This window comes from Mustela nivalis (genome assembly GCF_964662115.1).
Source record: "Mustela nivalis genome assembly, chromosome: 1".
In the NCBI taxonomy this organism is placed as follows: Eukaryota; Metazoa; Chordata; class Mammalia; order Carnivora; family Mustelidae; genus Mustela; species Mustela nivalis.
In genome coordinates this window covers 84,386,157-84,408,208 of record NC_139020.1, presented here as the reverse complement: position 1 = coordinate 84,408,208, position 22,052 = coordinate 84,386,157, and the positions used below count along the sequence as shown (strand labels likewise).

The following is a 22,052-nucleotide window of genomic DNA, read 5'->3' as shown; positions in this document are numbered from 1 at the left end:
TTTCATTTTTAATGTCTGGGTACCCTAAAGGTTCCCTTCCCCAATTCCTTGATTATTACTTCTGCCTTTGCTTCTACGTGAACACGTTTTAAATTACGCATTGTCAGATTTATATAGAAGCATGATATCATCTTTAACCTCTGACTTTCCTTGTGACAAAAGGTGAAGACAGAGTGTGGCGGTTACACGGTCCCTCTCCCAGAGTCAGTGAGTGACCCAGGCACATTGTCCCCCCCAACCCTCCCCCATCACAATCTGCCAATAGAACCTTCATAGCAATCTGCTTGTGCTCAGAGCCAAGGACTCAGGTCTTTGGAGATTTTGAGATTAATTTGGATTTGGCAAATGTCAAAGGGGATTTTTGTGGTTAAATGTCAGATTATAGGACTTCTGGAATAAATGGAACCACATCTCTAAATATAAACCACCTCTGCTGCTTGCTTGCTTGTTGGCAGGGTTTCAAACTGTGAGAAGCCCTAAGATGATTTGTTAAAATGAATAGCTACTACATGCTCTCTTCAAAGTCCTTAACTTGGCTTTATTAAAGTGATTGTACAAATGATGGTGCGGTTATTACTAAACACATCAAAATGATCATAATCCACCCTCAGTTAAACAGTGGTAAGAAGAAAAAATAATGGACAAAGCATCAACATTAAGAATTAGCAAAAAAGTTTACATATTACCAAACATGTTTAGAAGCACATATCTAATTCCACTGTCACTTGCCCTCTGAAATCTGCCACCTAGCTTAAGCAGTTCTACTGTCGGTTTTTTACTATTTTGGGTAATGTCCACAGGATGGATGTATTCCTAAACACTGGAGGTAATTCTGATTAATGACTTTACCCTAAATTCACTGTGCACTGTGTTTGAGACTAAATTTGTTTCATCCATTATTTTGGAATTCCCTAGAGCTTCGCAGCCCTGCCCAGGCCGAGTGACGAGACTGCAGCTACAGTCAAGCCCTACATTTTAGGCAAGAGATAACTCACCAAACTTAATCCTATACATAAAATGTCAAAGGTGGGAAAACATGGGACAGGGATTTTAGAACGAATGAACTTTGATTGATTTCAGAGTTATTTCATTGAATCTGGAAAGAATGACAGAGGAAAGTAATTAAGTGTTAATAGTTTACCTTAACATTATTATACAATGGATACATAAATTTAAAAACCTAGTTAAAATTTTAAAATGATTTATAATCAAATGACTTTTTCCCCCTTTTCTATTGTTTTAAATATATATATTTAAACTTTCACATAATGATAAAATGTAAAAATATTTTGGTTCAATCTGGAAAGCAAAGATGACTTCAAAAGCACAACTGAAAGCTCTTGGAATGAAATTTGAGAAATCCCTAGCTATATGGCAAGGCTCCTGTTTATTAGTAACATTAAAGAGAGAAGTTCAGGGCTTCAGGCAGGATTGCTGGGCTTCTGTTACCAATGGGAAGCTGCTGAAGGGTCTTATTAAGTCATAGTTTCTTATCACCGCTTTCATTAACAAATTCAGCCTAATAAATTCCCAACGTGGGTCCTATGGAACACAAGCTCCTTGGAATGTTACTAGGTGTTACTCAAAAAAGTTTCTCTGGCCAAATTAATCTGGAAAACCTGAGTTGGCTGAAATTACATCTGCAGTGTGTTTCTTCCTCTCTCCCCATCGTCCACCCATAGGACATTTAAATTAAAACCTTCTATGTGCTTATATGCACTAACTTTTTAAGATAGTATGTTTCCCAAACTCATTTGACCCTGGAACCCTGTATTTGGAAGATCACTTTGGAACTCATGTTCTATGGGACACACTTGGGGGTGGAGGACACTGGATTCTATTACTCCTGCGGTGTTCAACTAAGTAGTTCAAAAGTCTAGATACCAATGATTTAATCTAGAGGCAATTACATAGGCCCCAGGGTGGTATCTAACAGTCAGGTCATTTCTGCAGAGCTAGTTCAGGAATGCTGGTGTGACGCACTAAGGCAATTTTAGAATATTGAGGGAAGAGCAGTCTAATGATGATGGATCAAAGGAGAAAAAAAATCATTTCTGAAATCATGGAAGAATAAAGCTTCATCCCAAGCATGTATTCACATGCTTTCAAATGCACAGTGAAATATTGTCCTTTCCAAACCTTCTTCATTGACAGTTGTAAGAGTATTAGATCTAACAATAATTCAGTGGGAAGAAATCCGGAAAATCAAGGTATACTTGGCAAAGGAAAAAGTGTCACTCCCTTGTGTAACCTTCATTTATTGACAGATATCCCAATGATCCAATTCAATAATGTAATCAGTTTCCCAGAATTACTTCTAATAGGATTGAAATGATGCAATCATCCTCACGCAATCCCGTTTGCACAGAATGTATGTGGGTTGAAATCATTACAGTTGTATAAAATAAGCCTTGTTTTAAATCATCCAGATTGCATATGCTCCTTCACTCTAGAAAACACTCTCTGTAATTCTCTTATTATATAGACAAGATTCAAGAGGCCAGTACCTTCCATCTAAGGCAAAAAATAGAACATAGCCACTGGTTACTGGAAATGTGTACATATGAGTAGTCACGTTATATTAGAATTAGACTGCCTTAGACTTCAGAGCTCAGTGCCTTGGGCAAGTTGGTCACATAATGCAGGCCTTGGGAACTAGCTCTGGAGTTTGTAATGTAAGTATTGTCTACTCCTTTAATTAGAAAATTGCAAATACAGTGAGTATTCAAAAAAAATTTTCCTATTTTGTCTCCCCCACCCCAAGTCCCAAGCCATGTTAAGAGTACAAATTGCCAGTGGGGCAGCAGTGGCGCATGGAGGGGTCCTGAGCTCTGCATCTGGTGTCTTGCTGGGGGCTCATAAGCGTGTGGTCATTCATTCCCACGTCATTTCTAAAAGACTGTAAAACTGTCCCAAAATTTGGCACCATGGGGCTATTGGCAATGCGAACTCGGGATGGGGAGTCTGGGCAGCCTCATGTGACAATTCCAAAGCTTTGGCAGTGCTGTTTAAGGAAGCTTCACATGCAAACTTCTCAAATCAATTTGCCTAAAGGCTAGATTCAACTTTTCCCTTGTCCCTGGAAAATGAGCCACAGGGCACCCCGGGCAGGGGGGGATGGGGTGGGGATGTCTGCAGACCCCTAACAGCTGGACAAGGGGCAGAGAGAATGCTCCAGGATCGGGGAAGGAAGCAAAGCTCTCTGATTTTAGATATAACTCCTAATCAAACAGCTACTATTTTGCCTAAAATGTCTGTCTTTTAAGAAAATCTAAAAGCCAAAGTGGGAGGAAAAGAGGCAGAATGAAAGGGAGTAGGAAATACACACACTAAATGGTTAAATTCAGAAATGAATAATTCCACAAAGCAAACTGTAGAAGACACCCGGTAACCTCAGGTGGAGGAGAAGGCGAGCACTGCTGCCCTCGGCACCACGAGTAAGACCCTGTGCAGGTGAAAAAACACTAATTTCCTGTAGCTTCGCTTGTTCGTCCTCACCAAAACATGTCTGTTTTCATTTTAGACAGTAGCAATGATCATGGAATTTAAAAATCTCTTTCCCTTGTCAATATGAATTTTAGGGTTAAGTTAAAAATAACTTAAAATAAAAAAGACTATGTAGCGTAAAATGCTGAAACTGCTTGTTCCTTTAGATGGTGGGCTTTGGTAACTCTCCAGAGTCAGAATGTCCTAGATCTCCAAGCAAGCTCAGGCCACCTGGCTTGCCCATCCCATCACTGAACACAACCAGCCTGTCTCCTACCTTCCTCTCCTGACCCCTGCCCCAAATACAAGAGTTCACTGTCTCTCATTAGGCAAATATTTCAATCTAAAATGGTGACAGATATTTTGTACTAGAACATGCTATAGCTAAAAATATAATAATAATAAAATAACCAGGGTTCTAATTCTAACATGGAAATTCTAATGTTACAGTTTATAAAAGTGAGCAAATCGCTTGGGAAACCATTATTAATTCTCATTGCAGTCAAAGGATGGTGAGTGTTTGGAGAAATCGAGGCAGGCTGCAGCCCTTGGCAGCCACAAGGGAATCTTTCACCCTCCCAAGTTCTCCCCTGGAACCTGCTTCAGGAAAGCTCCACAGTTGAAGAAGGGCAGGGGAGGGAGGGGCACTGTGGGCTGCAGGTGGCCTGTGAATTGGGACTTCTGAGAAGCTCTAACGACAAGTGCCCACTTGAGAATGACAAAACCAAGCGGACAGCTTGACATTTCAGACACAGAGGGATGGGGACACAACAAAAATCTTGTCTGGTTTTTAGAGCCACCTCAGTCAGGCAAACGGGCTGACCCGGCACTCTCTGTCAATTAATTTACAAAATACTGACACTGGAAAGATGACTTTGGTGACAGGACACGAAGAGCAGCAAGCTTGGCCCCGAAATAACTCTGAGCCACTTAACAATACAAGCTTGATCTTGAATCCCTGCCGGCGTGGTTGCCGCGGAATGCAGGGCTGTGTGGAGCAGGTTGTGTTTGCCTGGGGAAAGCTACCTGGTAGGGACGGTGATCTACAACCAAATGTTACAGGCGGCTGCCTTTCCACCATCAAGGAGAACCACATGCCAGCATTTTGTCACCAAATGCTCGACCATGCTGATAACTGTGTACTTGGCTTCAAGGAACACACACGCAGTTCCAGGCTGTGCTTATCAGAACACCGCTTAAAAGACACTTGGAAGTTACTAGGGCGGCGGCGGGGGGGGGGGGGGGATTGCTGCAAAAACCCACCCCAAAATGGCCGCTGGAGCTTAGTTCAGGGTGGTGACGGTCGGAGCTTTCTCTCCTGATGCAAACAGCAGATTTCCCAGGGGGGCACTGTGACTTATTTGGCCTCTATTTCCCTCTATCTACCCTTAAAGACTGAAGAAATTATGGCGTTGTGATTTGCTTTATTCATTTCCCCTAATAGGTTTCTTGGTAAGACAAAAAATCATGGTGTCTGGTGGTGAAGTTTCACAGCTGCCTATTACATAATGTAAAGTAGAAGCAAAAGGCTAAGGTCATGCACGATTAGGATAAACACACAAAGACGGGTCAGGTTGTACCCAGGGTCTATTTCAGTAAGAAAGGAAGCCAGGGGAAAAGGTTATATCTGCTGTACAGGCGGATCTCACCCTCCCCACTTCCCTCTGTCTCCAAAAGCAGCCACGGAATAATAAACCATTTCAAATCTCTGTCTGGGCAGCCGCTGAGCAGAAAAGCTGGGCTCAGGAGGACAAAGCCTCCTCGGGATGGCTCTGCCTCTCAGCAGCGGGCATTGACCCATCTGCCCAGACGCACAGCGGCCGCAGCAGCCTGTCTCCCGCAGCTCTGGAGGTCTGCCCCATGCACCGCTCCAAAGAGAGGACAGAGTCTGGTGGCTGGAGAATCCTGGAAGAGGTCTTGAAAAGAACCCCAAAGGGGAGACTATATGGCACATACGCCGTTCGCGTCATACATGTGAATCTACAGCTATATATTTATACATGTGGAACATTGGAGGAAAGAACTGGGAACACATGAAGAAACCATTTTCCAGCCTCTCAGCTATGTGCCAAGAGCACCCTGTGTTCATTACTGGATATAGACCTATGACCATCAGGGAGGGGAATACCCGTCTAGGTGGCTGATCCTAACTGAAACTCCCACGCCTTTCACTACATTAAAAGAGACCAGTGTGTTTGGAGTCCTTTAGTCGAAGGCAGCCGAGACCCGGAAGGGTTCACTGCTCTTCTGTTTTGCTGCTATTCCTGAACTTCACCACCATGACCGTTATATTGTCAGGGCAGCCTCTGTAAAATGACTGTAAAACTATGCTCTTAGCCCCAAAGTGAGGTTCATCCAAGCGCTCCTTGATGAATCGAACGGCTTCTTCGTTGCTGAAAGCATCCCAGAGGCCATCTGATGCCAAGATCATGAACTCGGGCTGGAGCTTGTCCAGGTCAAAGGTCAGGATATCTGGGTCTGGGATGACCACATTGAGATTTTTCAGCGGATAATCCCCCAGAGACCGGGACATGGCCAGGATTCCCTGGACCCTCCAGGAGCCATTGAAACTGATAAAACCACCTGCAAAGACAGAATGAGCCCATTAGCTTGAGCAGCCAATATCTCACACCCATGGTAGAGTCTGGGGGCACGTACATGAGGCTCACCTCCTGCGTGTGTCCCCCTCATCTGCCCCGGGCACTGCCAGGAAGGAGTAGCCTTCCCACCACATGGCTTGCGGTTTCACACACTACCAGGAGATCCTCATGTCCTCCTCCCGGGCATCTTAAAGGCTCTGAGGAATATATCAGTAAAAATACTGAGGGTAGGAAGATATATATAGGCGAGGGCATTGGTTTTAACTTAATAACACCTTGGCGCCTCACTGACTGACGCTAGGGAGCCCTAGGGTAGGGATTCAAGGACAATGGCCAAAGAGTGCTGAAAGGCACGAGGATGTGCAAGGGAGACCACCACCGGGCTACTTCATTTAGCTTGAGCCACCCATGGGTGCATCTAGATCTCAAAACAGCTCCCCAGATAGGACTGGGATTAAAGAAGGATGTATGTTATCCCAGTGGGGAAAGGCTCAGGCTCTTGGGTTGGACTGCACAGATTTGATTCTTGGCTCTCTCGTTTCGGATGAGAAGCCCTAGCTTTCTGATTCTAGGATACCCTGGCTACAACATGAGGACAGTAAGAGTACCTATTTCACTGAGTTGTGAGAAATACAGGAGTTATGCCTTATAAAATCACTTTTCATAGTGCCTGCACGTCATATGCATTCCACGTACTCAGTGTCATCTACCACTATTTTTTCACTAAGGGAGCTAGAACTTTGTTCATTCACATATTATTTGTCAGATATCTATTAAACGCATACTCTGTGCAAGGCAATTTGCAGGCTATAAAGTTACAGAAGGTCTGGGTCTTTTTCTAAAGAAGTAGCTAGTCTAGCAGAAAGGAGAAGCTACATGTATTAACAACTGTGAGCACAAAGTGGCATTCTTTTGGGAAGAAGCTAGTACCTGCTCCGTGCTGTAGTTAGATGGAGGAGGAGCAATGATGTCTGGTTGTGATGATCAGGGAGGAGTGAACAAAAAAGCAGGGCTTTAAACAACGGGTAGGACTTCTGTGGGCAGGGGCGTATGAGAACATTCCAGAAAGTGTGGTCTAGCAGGCAAGGGCGTGAGCTCTGGAGTCAGTGTCCTGGGTCTTGGCTCTCGTCTCACCGTTCACTAGCTGTGTGTCCTTGGGCACACACGCCTCTTTGAGGCTCTGCTTCTTCGGTTGTAAAATGAAGGTAACGTTAACAGCCTCAGAAGGTAAGTAAAGAGAAAGAGTACGTAAAGAACTGGGCTTAGCTCCCGGCACAGAATGAGCAAACAATAAATGGCAGCTGGTATCATTGCTATTGTTGGAAATAACAAAAGGAGTGAAGACAGAAGGACCAACATGCAGTTGGCCCAGATTGGTCGCAGTGTATTGTGATGCTAAGCAGGACAGGAAAAGGTCCCTAAAAGGAGGGCTAAGGTCAGAGAAAATACACACAAAGGCAATAAAGCCAATCACTGTCCCTTAAGCCTTGCTATAAAATACACCCTTGACACAGGCTAGATTAACCTCCTTGGAGACAGTGTCCAAATCGGCTCTAGAAAGCGTCCCTGGAGGTGGGAGTGCAGGTGGGGGGTATGACAGGAATGAGAAGAGAGGATAAAATGGGAATGCCATTTTAGAAGGGCACACGGGATGCTAAAGTGACATTTCCAGGTATCGTATGTACAACCTTGCCTGTGCTTCCGCAAGAGTAGGCTAGCGGAATCTTAAGCCCAGGGTCACAGCAGGTTCATGGGGAAACAGTGTCTTTGTAAGTGAAGAAGCCAGAGTAGTGCTTGCCACTCATCAGGGCTTGACAGACTCCTAAAGCATTGCTTGTTCCATCCCACCAGCAAAACCCTGACTAAAGCTTTCATTAAAAATTATTCTGCATCTCAAGCAGATACTGAAGCAGGAGGTTGTAATAAATTTCAACACTTTTGACTCAACAGGAAGTCTCCTACTGTGAACACTCAAATGTTGATTAGGTTCCCGGCAGAAGCTGACCTGTAGAGACCGAGAGTCAGCTGCAATTACCCTGGGCAGCAGGGGCCCGTTCTGGTTAGAGACCAGGGTATGTGAGCTCCCCTTGCACAGCTGGCATAGTGTGCAGAGCCTATATGCTGCAGCTGTCAGTTTGGAGAGGGATGGATCCCTCCTTTCCGTGGGCAGAGAAGAATTCCCCAAAGTGAATCATGAAAATGTAACCAGCAACTGATAACCTTCTTTCAAGTCTTTCTCCTGAGGTCACCTTAGTGAACCCTGGAGTGACCACCTCTAATACTCCCCATTCCCTTGCCTGCTTTATGTCTCTTCATAATGGTTATCACTTTATAATATACTAGATAATATCCTTATTTTACTTATTTATTGTTAATGGATGTCTACTTCATTCCCCACCCCATCCCAATTCCAAATGTAAGTTTGTATTCCTAGTCTCTAGATGTTGATAAAATGAATGAAAAAAGGAGACCCCGGCCCCCGCCACCCCACCAACCCCAGAATATTTACGTATTCCAGGCACTGAGCTAGATGCTGGGAGTATAGAGAGGAGCAAGACCAAGTTCCTGCCCTCAAAGAGCTCACAATCAGGAAGGCAGACCAGCTAAGAGAGCCAAGTGTGTCTGTACATTGTGAAAGGTAACCCGACAGATTAACCACATAGGCTGTTGGGAAAATGAAGGGGCGCCAATCTAGATTGGGGAAACCTTCGGTGCAGTGACAGAGAAGGCTTACCAAAAGAATGCCCTTAAACTGGGTCTTAAAGGACAAGTAATTGTTACCCACTGGCTGGTGGGGATGGCGCTCGCCAAGGCACAGAGCTAGAAGAAACATGGTTCGTTTGGGAAACGGCTACTTTAGTATGGCTGGAGGGAAATGTGTATGGTAAGCAGGAGCCCAGAGATCCCATTGGCCTTTTTTGGGGGGCTCTTCTGGAATCTTTGGCCATGAGGAAGGGCATGTTTGGCGGCCATTTGACAAGAAATGTCACAAAGTCAAGTCTCAGCTGCATCAGCAGCAGCCCATGTGCTGATCTATGAATCATGAGTTAACCGAACATCATATCCCCCACAGGCAATCCAAGCAAGCCACCTGGTTCACCGAACAGGATGGCGGCCAGTGCTTGGAGGCGTTCACAAGCTCACCAGCTCTCTTTATCCTCTTTCTCTCCTTCAGTTGGTAAGGCTTGTGGTCATGAGACAGAGGAATGGCATTTCCGTCCTTGTCACACAGGACCCCTCTGGAGTCACCCACATTGGCCACCGTGAGGTCCTTATCTGATAGGAGAGCAATCAGACACGTTGTACCTGAAAAACCAGAGAGAGAGAGGCACTGTAAGAGGTTAGTGGTCTGGTGAGATTCGACCATTTCCTGTTGTTACTGGATTCTTCAGTCATTAAATCTGCTCCTGCTGGGTGAGAATTTAACTCCAGACCCTCCAGAGAATGACGGCTGTTCACTTCAACAACACTGATCAAATCTGACAGTCAATTTTCTTAATCATGTTAGGATATTACTGAAATAGGCTAAGATAACATTATCATTTCCCTCAAATCATTTTTGTTTCTGCTCCTCTTAATTTAAACACGTATCACATTTAAAAGGATTAGGAGAGAATCAAAATCAGTTTAAAGGTTCTGACAATTGATATATGTTTTTGGCTTCTCACTGGTGCCTCATTTCTGTGGAGTCCCCGTGGAAAGGGGTTGCCTGGGCTCCCCAACTGGAGGGTCTCGAGGCAGTAAATGACAGAAGCTAACAGTCCAATCCAATGACACCGTGAGGAGCTGCCCATACAAACTTGTCTAGACAAAGTCTAGCACAAAGACTGGTAGCCAAAAACTGGTCAGCTCCAGGGTGTGATGGAGGCAGCCTATAATGGCAGAAACATAAAAACCTACAGCGATGACCGAAATGAGATCTAGGTAGATGGGAGGTGGGGATAGGGAAGTAGGAGTCAGAAGGGAGCCAAAATGATGGCCTGCTTACCTGGAAATGATACAAGACACAAAAGGCCAAGCTCTTTGCAAACCCTTCTTGAAATGAGAATGGATAAAAGCAAACCAGAGATGGACAGTCTGGTCCACCTGGGGCCTGGCCTTCTCTCCTGCCTGGTGTCCTCTGTCCAGTTCTTCCCTTTCTCCCTCCTCCCTCCTGACAGTGTCACTGAGTATGCAAATGCCTGCTGAAATGTACAAACCAGTAAGCTGTTGCTTCAAACTGTTAACACCTTTGTTGTGAAAACTATCCATCAATGTCTTCATTAATATTTCCCTCCTCATTTCAAAGGTCATATTCTACAACAGAGTATAAACTGCATCTACACAGCTCTTTAGCCTTCACAGAACAATAAAGATGACTGAATTCTTAGGTGGACATAAAGAATAAATACAGGTCAATATCAAGAGCAGGGAGAATGATGAGAATATTTAGCATATTGGGGTAATATTTTAGTTTGAAATTCCATTCTTATGCCTATTTAACTCAAAACTGCCTTGATCAGAAGTGGAAACACACGAAATATTGGTTAATTCTGGATTTCTGATATGAAAAGCTTTGTGAAAGAAAAATAAAAAAAGACTAATCTTAGGGATTCCAAGCAAATTGCAAATCTTTTGCCTTTAAAAACCACCGTAAAAAGGAAAATGTAAACACAGAAACAATTCATATCATTCGAAAGCATTATTCTATTTTTGATATTAGCTGCCTTTTGGTTTTCAACCATTCTCACTTTGTCCTCGAGCCACTGATTGGGTTAACTTGTCTTACACAGTCAGAGACTATAAGGCACATTCACAAAGTCTGAAGGTGAAATAGAAACATTCTTGAATATTGCATGGCTTGGAGGTAGGGCATTCATAGATCTCTTCGAGCTGTCTCTTTGGCCCTCTTCACCTCTTTCCTTCTTACTCTGCACACTCTGGGAGACCATGTTGGTGACCTTGGCCTCCACTACCACCTAAGCCTGTGCCGTGAGCCTGGTTGACCTTTCTGAGGTCTGGATCAACTGGCATGAAGATGTTTCAATTTGCCTGTACTACTGGGGATCCAGGGAAGGGCTCTGTGGCTGCCTTGTGAGAAGGGTGGGGGGATCCACCTGGCCCTGGGCCCTTTCCCCACCCCATTTCATTACAGCAGCTTTACACCAATCTGTTAGCTGTACTGAGCTGTCACGATAAGTCTTTTCTTAATAACAGAGGGAAGGGAGAGGTCATTCCTACAGCTGGAAAAAAAACCCTGAAATGTAATCGCATATGTGATTAGGAAGCACTGAAGGCTTTTAAGCAAGATGGTGTCGTGATGAGATATGTGTTCTAAAAGATCGTTTCCGTGGCAATATGGAAGATAAAGTGGAACCAGGGAGAAAGACAGAGATAATGAAGATCAGAATTAATGTAGTAAACAGAGATAGAGGGTAGGAGGCAGTTTTTTTAAAACCTGAAAGGAGAGGTCATAGAAAGTGAAGGAAATAAAGGAGAGGGGAACAAGTCTAGGGTAATGTCCTATTACCTAGATGGGGGGGAATTGGTGCTCCATAGACAAGGACTTCAGGGGATGTCTGCTTGGAGCTTCTGGGAGAGGCCTCTTCACTGAAGGAGACACAATGAAGAAAATGACCTACTTCTTTGGTGCAGTGTTGGCTCAGGTGTTTCCCAGAACTGTGGCAGCCATTTTGAATTATGAGGTGATATGCCTCAGGATCAAGGTACTCTGCTGCCGGTAGAGATATGCCTGAGTCCCTAAAATATCACAGAACTGCTGCACCAGCCTGAAATGGACTTGTTCTGTGAGACATCACAGAACAATATCTTCACTGCTCATGGCTTTTTAGGTTGGATTTTTCTGTTCCTTGTAGCATCCTAACAGGTTCAGGGACTTATGGTCCAATATGGGGTGGGGGGCGGGTGTCTATAGGAAGACTTCGAGTTACTGCTTTGATTTACTCACATGTTGTTGCACATACTTAAGACTCATGGCCTGCCAATTCCTTTGTCAAGGACACAATTCCATTGTGTCTGTGGGTAAAAATGATCTATCTCATGACGCGGATTTCAGAAGTTTACTGCTTTGAAGCAGTGAGGACTGTCTCTGTTAGCACTAGAATCTTAGGCCTGGCCAAAACGGGTGAGGCCCAGATGGTGGAAGGAGAGCTGCAGGCAGGTTTTAGGATGGCTGAAATGTCACCATTCCCTCTGCAGAAACCTGCCTGTACTCTGGATGGAGGCCCGAGCACAGTCTTAAAAAAAAAACAAACAAAAAACAAAAAAACCTGCTTGGCTGTAAGCAATTTATCGTTTAGACTTTGCAGTCGTGATTTGCAGTTGCAAGAGACAGTTTATAATGTAATTTTACTTTACTGAACAAACTACCTTGTTTCTGAAATACTCCAGAGAAACTTCGTCTCCGAGAGAAAATGGACAAAATCACCTTTTCTTTTGCTTGCATGGGAAAAAAAATGCCTCCCCAAATTTTGGCTACAAGTTTTGATATAAAAGGTTTATTCCACAATAGTACTATTTATACCAGGTCTGATAATTATTACTTCCTACCTCAGGCTATTTCTATATTAACAATTTAATCTAGAAGAGAACATAATTGCAAATCTGGAAGGTATCTTGGAAATTTAACTTATGAACCTCACTTGACAGATTAAAAAAATGAAAAAAGCGAATTCACACAGACTAGACTTTGATTTCCTAAACGAGTGAGGTCTGGCAAGTTATTTAACTTTTAAGCCTCAGAAAATGGCAGCGCAATCCAGTTACTCAAGCTAGGAGTCACCCCTGTTTTTCTTGTTTCTTTTTTCCCCCCCTCATTCCTGACTTTCACTCCCACATTAAGTTCTGCCACTCTTACTTCTAAGGTGCATCTTAAACCCTGCCAGTGCTCTTGTTCTCATTGCGTTGATTCTGGTCCAAGCCACTGTCCTTTCTAAGTGCTGCTATTTCGGCAGTCAGATGAAAAAGAGTGGTGGCTATGTCCTGCAGGGTCTGGCCCCCACCTGAACTGTCCAATGTCATATAAAACTACTCTTTCCCTTGCTTTCCCTCCCTTCTGCTGCCCAAACATGCCAATCCTTTTGCTGTCTTCTGTTCCCTCTGCCTAGTATATTCTGTCTTTGACACTGGCTGACTATGCATATGGGATGTCTTAGGATGAGGGTGACATCATCAGACATATCTTCTCTGTTGGGGTGTATCTTATCTCCTCTTTGCTTCCCCCATTGCCCTCATAACATGCAACTGTGCAAATATCTTGCATATTTATTTAAGCAATTTAATTAATGCCACTCTTGCCCCACACAATATAAACTTCACAAGGGTAAAGGCATTGCTTGTTTTCCCTACTACAAAGCTGAGGCCTAGAGCATGGCAGTTACTCAATATTTGCTGAATAAACAAATTAATAGATGAATGAATAAATAATCACACACTGTCTCTTTGATTCTGATCTGACATAATGCTAAGCTCCTCCTGACTTGCTCTAAACATGTCCACCTAGGTCAATGATACAATGCACACCACCTCCTAGATGCTGCCACATCAGGGAGACGCTCAACTATAGCAAAATATATTTCACAGATGGATTGAAACATGAGGACTGTCCTATACAGGTTTAACCACTTTCACAGGCACACTGACCATAATTAGAAAGAGCTTCCTGCCCAGGCGTGTCCCGAGTTCTTCCCTCAGGCCCAGGCTCCCGGTCCAATGGAAATGAAACATGGGTAGGGCTTCTATTGTCACCATGCCCCCCAAAGCCATGGCACCTTGAGAAGTGATGAAAGTGCCTCATGGTAGTCACTACACGTACATTCCGTGTCTGCTTCTAACCTCAATTTGTATGTAAGCAAGTCAGGATTCATGTTGTCCTGTCAATTCTTGTCTTCTTTAGGGAGAACCCACAAATGCAAATTAGTCATTAGTCTATTCCTCTATACCAGCAATCTTGCCTCTAATTTCTGGCAGGCAGACAAAGTAAAGGCACACAAGAAAATCTTTTCTAGACTTACCTAAATATTCTGGTTGGGTAATGTTGGGCACTTCATTCCCTTGGTGAGTTGAATTTGAGAAAATGTAAATCCTTTTTTGTTCTTTTAAGTGGACTCACATCTAGCATGGAACTCATGACCCTGAAATTAAGACGTGGGCTGAGATCAAGAGCTGGACGCTTAATCCACTGAGACACAGGGGCGTCCCGAGAAAAATGCAAATCCTACTGGAGCTTAAGTAACTTGGGTTAGTTCGGGCATCTTTGGAAACCCTAGCTATCAATGTTTTTAAAACTTAGTTTAATTAATAGCAAAGTGGTAATAACAATTTGCTCAGCGCTATAAACGTCACTGAGTGGCTCACAAACACGCTTGTAGTTGATTTCCTGACTCGTCAGGGTAGGTGAGGGGCAGGCATTATTCCTCTCTTTGAGCAGACAGGAAAATGGAGCTCAGAGACTTTCAGTGTCTTATCCACGGTGACACCGCTCAAGGCATATATACTGAGTGACTGAGTGACTGAAAAACCTGGCAGTCCAGAGAGATAACTCTAGTAAGAACAACAGACCTTACAACTGAAAATTTTCATTATAATGCCTAACACTTACTTACATTGTGTAAGTTGATCTGCACTACCCTTTGAGATCAGGCATAGCTGTCCCCATTTTCCAGATAGGGAACTAGGTCTCGGGTAGGATAACAAGCCAGCCAAGTCACATACCTGGGCCATCTGACTCCACTTTTAACAATCAGCACCTCTTTTTTGAAGCTGTTCTCCTAACTCCCAGAAGTAAAGATTTCCATGACCTGTTTCTACATTTCTGTTTCGAACAGTCTCCATCAACTCACCCCCTTTTACAGTGTATACTTTGGTGCAAGTCACAGAAAAGTTTGTGAATCAGGAAAAAAATTTGATCATGGGATATGAAGTTCCCGTAATAGAACTGGGGCTGTATTCACTTAAACGAAGCTGGCATAGTGAAAATTCTCAATAACAAGCAATCAGGAGGCAGCCAAAGCTGTCTGAAATAAAAAACAAGTGGCTGGGATGAGTTGACCTCTAGGTCCTTCTCAACTTTAGTATTCTGCTGCTCTTGAACTGGAACTACAAACTCCAATGCCTCCAGGGAAGTAGGCCAGGTATAAGAAACAGCTTGAGGCCCTCTTGGAGAAGCTTTATCCTATCCTCCTCTCCTTCTGAAGGGTTTTCTACTCTAAGAGAGTAGGGCCGGCAGGAGGATAAGGAACAAGGGACCTCGGGTGTCAGGTGCACAACACAGAATGTGCTTGGGGTTTGCGGGGAACACACGTGAAAGGGGGCAGCAGGTCCTCAGCAGTGAAGGTCACTGCCATGTAAGAATGCACGCCCCTGGTGAACAGTTCTTCAGATTTTTAAAAAAATATTTATTTAAATAACCTCTACACCTGATGTGGGGCTTGAACTCACAACCCTGAGATCAAGAGTCACATGCTCCTCTGAGCCAGCCAGGAGCCCCTTTCTTCAGATTTTTTAAGGGAAGCCATTACTATGGGAACTCTTCTGATTTTTAAGATTTTTATTTATTTATTTGACAGAGAGAGATCACAAGCAGGCAGAGATGCAGGCAGAGAGAGAGGGAGAAGCAGGCTCCCTGCTGAGCAGAGAGCCTGATGTGGGCCTTGATCCCAGGACCCTGAGATCATGATACGAGCCTGAGGTAGAGGCTTAACCCACTGAGCCACCCAGGCACCTGAACTCTCCTGATTTTTAAATGTTGGCAGCTTTTATTTAAAAAACCAACCAACCAACCAACCAACCAAAGAAACAAACAAACAAAAAAAACACACAAAAAACAAAAAAACCAGTGTAAGCCAAACAAAAGGCAACTGTGGCCAAAAGATTCTTTGACTCATTAGATTAACACCCTCTTTTTGGGCCAGGATGATGCCTTCCTTATTCCTTGGTGTATATACATATTTTTAAAATCAGAAAGTCCTTTAAAAGAAAGTGTTTCTTATGGTATTCCATTGTGGTATTCTATAATTGTGCTCTGTACAGACCCCAAACGCTAAGGGTGACCCCAAACGCTTCTCTGTTTGCTCCTGGCTCGTGCCCACTCATGCTCGTGGTTGCTCTCTCTCTAATAAAGAAATAAAAACTTTTAAAAAAAAAAAAAAAGACTCTCTCTCCCTCTGCACCCCCTCAGACATTCTCTCTCTAAAATAAATAAATAAATAAGTAAATCTTTAAAAAAAGATAAAAATTGGAGTCTCGAGAATCTTTATTTTCTGAAACTCACCTTGCCACAACATTTCTTATTCGAGAGACACTGTAGTTATGTTTTTTCTTTGAGTGGGAATAGGAGGCTGGGCTGAATGGGGAAAACCAGCTAGAATGAATATGGTTCAGGAGCCTTGTTTCATAATGCTCCAGGACATGCTTCCACACAATGCCACATAGTGACTCCCCTCTGTGACATCAAGTCTTTTGTAAAAGTAAAAGAGCCATTTTTTCTTTAGGGAGCAAGAGATTGGGGGTGGGGTGGAAAAGAGGTCACCAGCAGTAGGGAAGGGGAGGGGAGAAGGGGACACACACACACACACACACACACACACACGCAGCTGCATGAGAGAGAGGATTTCAGTGAAGGTGCTAACCGCTTAAAGGCCTTTCGATGTATGCAGCATAGGAAAACCAACACATTTATAGGATGAGGAGAAATAGGTTTATCTTGTAAAGTTTTGACAACGAATGTTAGCTCAGTAACATTTCCAGATTCCAGAGCCTAGATGACATGAGGGCGCAGTGACTGACAGAAATTTATTGGTAAGCACCATATTGGAAAAAGAGCCTCGAAGGCAGTCATGAATGATAAGATCACTGCCAGTGGCGACTTCCAGCCTCCACCTCCCACAGCCACCACTGTGCTGAGCCCGGAAACACAGATAAAGTGCCAGGAGTTTGTAGATAAGACTCCCCCGGCCTCCATCCCTGTCTGCATAATCTTAAAGTTTGACCTGCCCAGAGCTTGTTCTTTCTCGTAACAATTAACACCACGGCAGAGACAGACCTGTCAAGGCCCGTTTGTTGTCTGGAAAACTAGAGTGAGCGCTAATCTTGCCTTCTTTATTCCTGTTCTCTCATCTACCGCCCGAGTCCTCGTAGGCCCAGATCTCAACTCCCTCAGACACAGTCCCTCTTCACAGTTGTGTTAATGCACATAGCTAGGCGGGGAGAATCACCATTCATTCGGCTAACTCCATGCTCAAAGTTATTGAATTAATACTAATTAATGATTCATACTAAAAATCAAGAGTTCCACTGTTATGAGTCTTACAGCAGTAATGAGCCTGAAAATTATTTTACACCCCGAGAACCGTGAGTAGGAGGTGTATGGAAAGAGATCTATGTGTGTAGGGAGGCTTTCACCAGCCAAGGACTGAGAACTACCACATACTGACCATTTACTGTGAGTTGGGCCCTGTGCCCAGTCCTTGGTATATATAATTTCTTTAATCTTAACAGCCTATGAAGTACTATTACGTAAGTCCATTTTGCAGATGATAAAACTGAGATTAAGGGATTAGTTCAAGGTCCCACAGCTAGCAGTGGCAGCACTCAATCAGTGTGTTGGCAGAGAGTCTGTTGTTTTCAACCTTGAGGCAAGCTGTTGCTAGCCCATATTTAATGTTTTGTGTAAAGGAGAAAGACGTATTTCTTCCCTAAGACATTTTACCACCATCTCCATAAAATCACTAAAATACATATTCCGGTTGAGAATGACCACAGTGTGAACGGTACCTCTTAGAGCCATGGAGTCAAACCTGCACGACGACATGGGGAACCCTGCTTCTAGGCCATACCCTGCCCCCACCCATCCTGGGAAGAGAGCCAGTAAAGGAGAAGGCCACGCAATGAGGAATTCCAGCAGAAGGTTACATGAGAGGGTTTCTGCTTCACAGAGACTGGTAGGAGCCCCAAAGACAACCTGAAGAATGAAATATCATTAGCAACAACTCTAAGGCCACATGTGGGTGTTAACTGAGGATACATCAAGGACTTCTTCACTCAGGATCTGAAGTACTAGTATGGCAAACTATCTTTACCGGTTTCCAAAGGGAGGAAACAGGGACACACCTGTATATGCAGGGAGACTTATGGGAGTCCCTGGGCTGGGCACAGACAGAAAGTGCCTCCAAATTGCACCTTTCTGGGTCCTCCTTTGCAACCCAAAGCTGCCTCAACTCTCCCTCATTCATTCTAGAGGGCAGAACAGCAGGAATAACATTTTACGAGAAAGAGGTCTATTACAAATTGCGAATATTCCATTTCCTGAGATTTTTGCCTGAGCAAAAATTTCACCCATTGAGTTTGACACTGGCTGAACGTGAGCCGGTCAACTTGATGACAAATTCTATTATTTTAAGCCCTAGTGCTATGTAGTTTAATTCTAGATTTAGATATACTCGGGTTCTTCCTTGGTGAACATATAGTAATTAATAAAATGACTGGAAGGAATAAGAAACAGTGTATGAGTGCCAGAAAGGTTTTTTCCACAAATGAGGTGTAACATCCTAAATACAAAAAATAATTAATTTAATGGGATGGGGAGAGGTCACAATTCCAGCTTTTAGAATCTGATGGAATATTCTTTAATTGTCACACTTCACTGGAGTTAAAATATAAATGTGTTGTCTGTTTCTCTTGAATGCCGTTTTGAAATTGAAATATTCTTCAACTTCACTTTCAACTACTGTAATAATAATCTTTATTTTACCCTTGAGTGTGGTCTTATGGACACCCTTCTAATCCTTCCTTTTCAGTTAAGTATGAACATGTTAAAGAGAGTTGGTTCCTATTAAACTTGTCACATACATTGGGGAGTCTTAGAAATCCCTAGTAGGCCTTCTAGCTACAAGAGATTTCATCTAGACTCACAGGGCATGACTATTTTGAGGTACAAGTGAGCAGACAAGCTTTTGTGTTGCCTACTTCTCCTAACTACTGCTGACATTTAGTTATGATAGCATGCTACTGAACTTAATTTATAATTAAATCATCACATACTGGATCCTAAGTCCAGTATCTTTCAATGATAAATAAAGTGAATTTCATGGTTGATTCTTCCTCCATAAGCCAGAGAAGAACTGGCTACATATTTTCATATCTTCACGTTATATGAGAATTCTTCAGTGAGTTTTCTCACTTCTCTTTAGGGTTCCCAGCAAATTACAAGTACTGTTTCTGCCTCTTTATGAATACCGTGGAAGTGGATATAATAGAACTTCAGAAATTGAGCTTTACAAAAGGACCTTTGCTTTTTAATAAAAGGCAGAGAGGAGGAAGGTGGAAAGAGAAGAGGGGAGAGTCGCAGCCCAAGTCTTCTAGTGCTTTAACCACAAATTACTTTTTTTTACTTCTTTTTCTCTTAGTGTAGAATCAACTCCCATTCCTTTGGTTTCAATTAAAAACAAACCAGGCCTTTCAGTTTATTCAGTTATCATTATTTAAATTACCATAGAGCTATAAATCTATTTACATATTCATGTGTTGGAAGAATGCCATTTGCAGATAGCCACTGAAATTCCTGTCCCCTCTCGTGTACATGATCCCCCCCTTCATTCAGTCTGTGGCACTTGTCTAGGATTAGGATGCTGTGGCCAAAGTGTTAAGAGAAAGTGTAAAGAGAAAGAAGTAGTCATGTTTAGCTTTCGAGCTTTAAAGAGACTATGGAAACTCACAAGGAAACAGTATTCTCAAGAGAAAAATCTTTTTGAGTATCCATCAGCCCAGGTTCTGGACGAAACTAGAGGCATTGAAGATGGAGCAAACAGCAAGCTTTCCTGCCCATGAGTCCTCCCTTCCCGCCACCACCCCCACCACTAAGGTTGGCCAAGTGGTGGGGGAGGGGAGGATGGCTGGGAGACGAAGAAGAAAACAGGAGGGAGTCTTTGATGTGTGGGTCTCCAAGAATCATGGGGAGCTTGAAGCACAGAAAACGTAGAGCTTGCTTTCCAGGTACAGCCCAAGAAATCACAAGCTTTTGTCCCAGTATGGAGATGCAAAGGTTGAATGAGCTCATGTAGGCAGCCTCATGTGAAGCAGACAGAACCACTGAGAAGTGTTGGGCTTCCCTGAGGGAGGAATGCCTACTCTCGGGGGCTTCAGAGCTGGGATGAGTGGGCCTTCCAACCACAGGTTCTGGAGACCATGGGTCATCTCAGCAGATACCAGGTCAGTAACAACATTCAGACACTCAGATCACCCCTGGGGAAGAGGGGGAAGGAAAACATGAACTTAATATAAGAACCTGAGAAAAATCAGGAAATTATGGAGTACACTTGGAACTAAGTAGAGCAAGATTTTAGTATCAGACCCAATATTCAAAGTCCAAGTTATATTCAGTCGTAGAGAGATAAATGAAGTTACATCTTTATACGTTTATCTTGTAGCTGTGCAGGGTGTGTGGTTGGATAGACAGAGGATAGGTATCTCATGTCTATTGCACATTACACATCTTAAGTTTTACGTTGGCCTAGAAATTATAAAATTTAACTTAAAAAATACTATAACCAGTACCAACAATGTTTGATAACCAAAAGTGACTTCCTTGTCACCTCGTCAGTTATCACACATCTATTACTGAGGAATTCTAGCTGGAAGGAGAAACAGTCTCCAAAGCCGAGTTTGCCTTCAAGAAGCATGCCATTGGCAGGTTCTGCAGTTACACATAAATTATTTCCAGACGATCTCTCCAGACGATCTCTCCATCCAAATACAACATAGTTACTGATCTCCCCATTTAAAGGGACAAAATAAAGGCTGTATAATTATGATCATTTAGAACAAATAAATAAAACCAAATCAGATTTGGGGCCAATTTTATCCGTACTTATTAACTTCCCAGCTTGCTTTGGGTTCAGTGGACTATGAAACTCACCCTAACGCTGTCTCCAGGCAAGCTGCTATCCCAGAGATCTGCTAAAATCCTTCTGGCCCTTCTGGGTGCATACAAAAAAGTGATACGCCATCTATGCCTCCACAACTGGGACAATACCAAATGCCTGGGTGGCGCAATCAGTTGAGTGACCCTGATTCTTGGTTTTGGCTCAGGTATGATCTCTGGGTTGTGAGATCGAGTCCAATGTTGGGCTTCGTGCTCAGCGTGGAGCCTACTTGGGATTCTCATTCCCTCTCCCTCTGCCCCTCCACCCTGCTCTCTTTCTCTAAAATAAACAAATCTTTAAAAAACAAACAAACAGGAAAACGTAACCATGTTTCTTCATGAAAATGACCCTCTTTCTCCTCTTTCTCTTAGATCTATCTCCTGTACCTAATAATAATATAAGATTGTGTATGTGTGCATGCTAAATTGTTTTATGTTCTTTGTTTCTTATTCAGTGCCTTCGGCATGCAAATTACTAGGCTTGATGCTGGAACGATAAAGATAACAAGATACAGCCCTTAATCCCAAGGAATTTATTGCCTAATGACCAGATGGAAACAGACCTGAAAATCCAGCCTGGCGAATGCTTTGACAGTACTAGGAAAGCCTGTGTGTGCAGACGGGAGTGACGGCAGAGAGGGTGCTTGGCTCAGTTTAGGGAGATGGTAGGTGGTGGGGAACAATCCAGGAGGACGATGGGGAGCAAATGAGACCATAGCTCTCTCTCTTTCTTTTTAATAGATTTTATTTATTTGAGAGAGAGCGAGAGAGAGAGCATAAGAGAAAGCATGAATAGGGGTGGGAGCAGAGGGAGAGGGAGGAACAGACTCCCAGCTGGGCAGGGGGTTTGACGTGGGGCTCCATCCCAGGACCTTGGGACACGACCTGAGCAGAAGGCAGACACTCAGCTGGCTGAATGATCCACCCAGGTGCCCTGACCATAGCCCTCTCTTGAACATTTAGCAGGGTAATGAATTTGCATTGTCAAAAGAAAGAGGTAAAAAAAGAAAAAGAATTTATAGAATAAGAATCCACGAAAGGAACAGCTT

The 22,052-nt window shown here is 43.4% G+C and overlaps 1 protein-coding gene across 1 annotated transcript in view; it reads right to left on the bottom strand.

The window, feature by feature from the left end:
- Positions 1-517: 517 nt before the first annotated feature.
- PPM1L (protein phosphatase, Mg2+/Mn2+ dependent 1L) overlaps positions 518-22,052 on the bottom strand; it is a 288,891-nt gene continuing 267,356 nt past the window's right edge. The window contains exons 3-4 of the mRNA XM_082687741.1: positions 9,231-9,392; positions 518-6,069 (exon numbers count right to left, since the gene is read on the bottom strand). Of these exons, the coding sequence (XP_082543867.1) occupies positions 5,723-6,069; positions 9,231-9,392 (509 nt within the window). The 3' untranslated portion in view covers positions 518-5,722. The remainder of the gene's footprint in view (positions 6,070-9,230; positions 9,393-22,052) is intronic.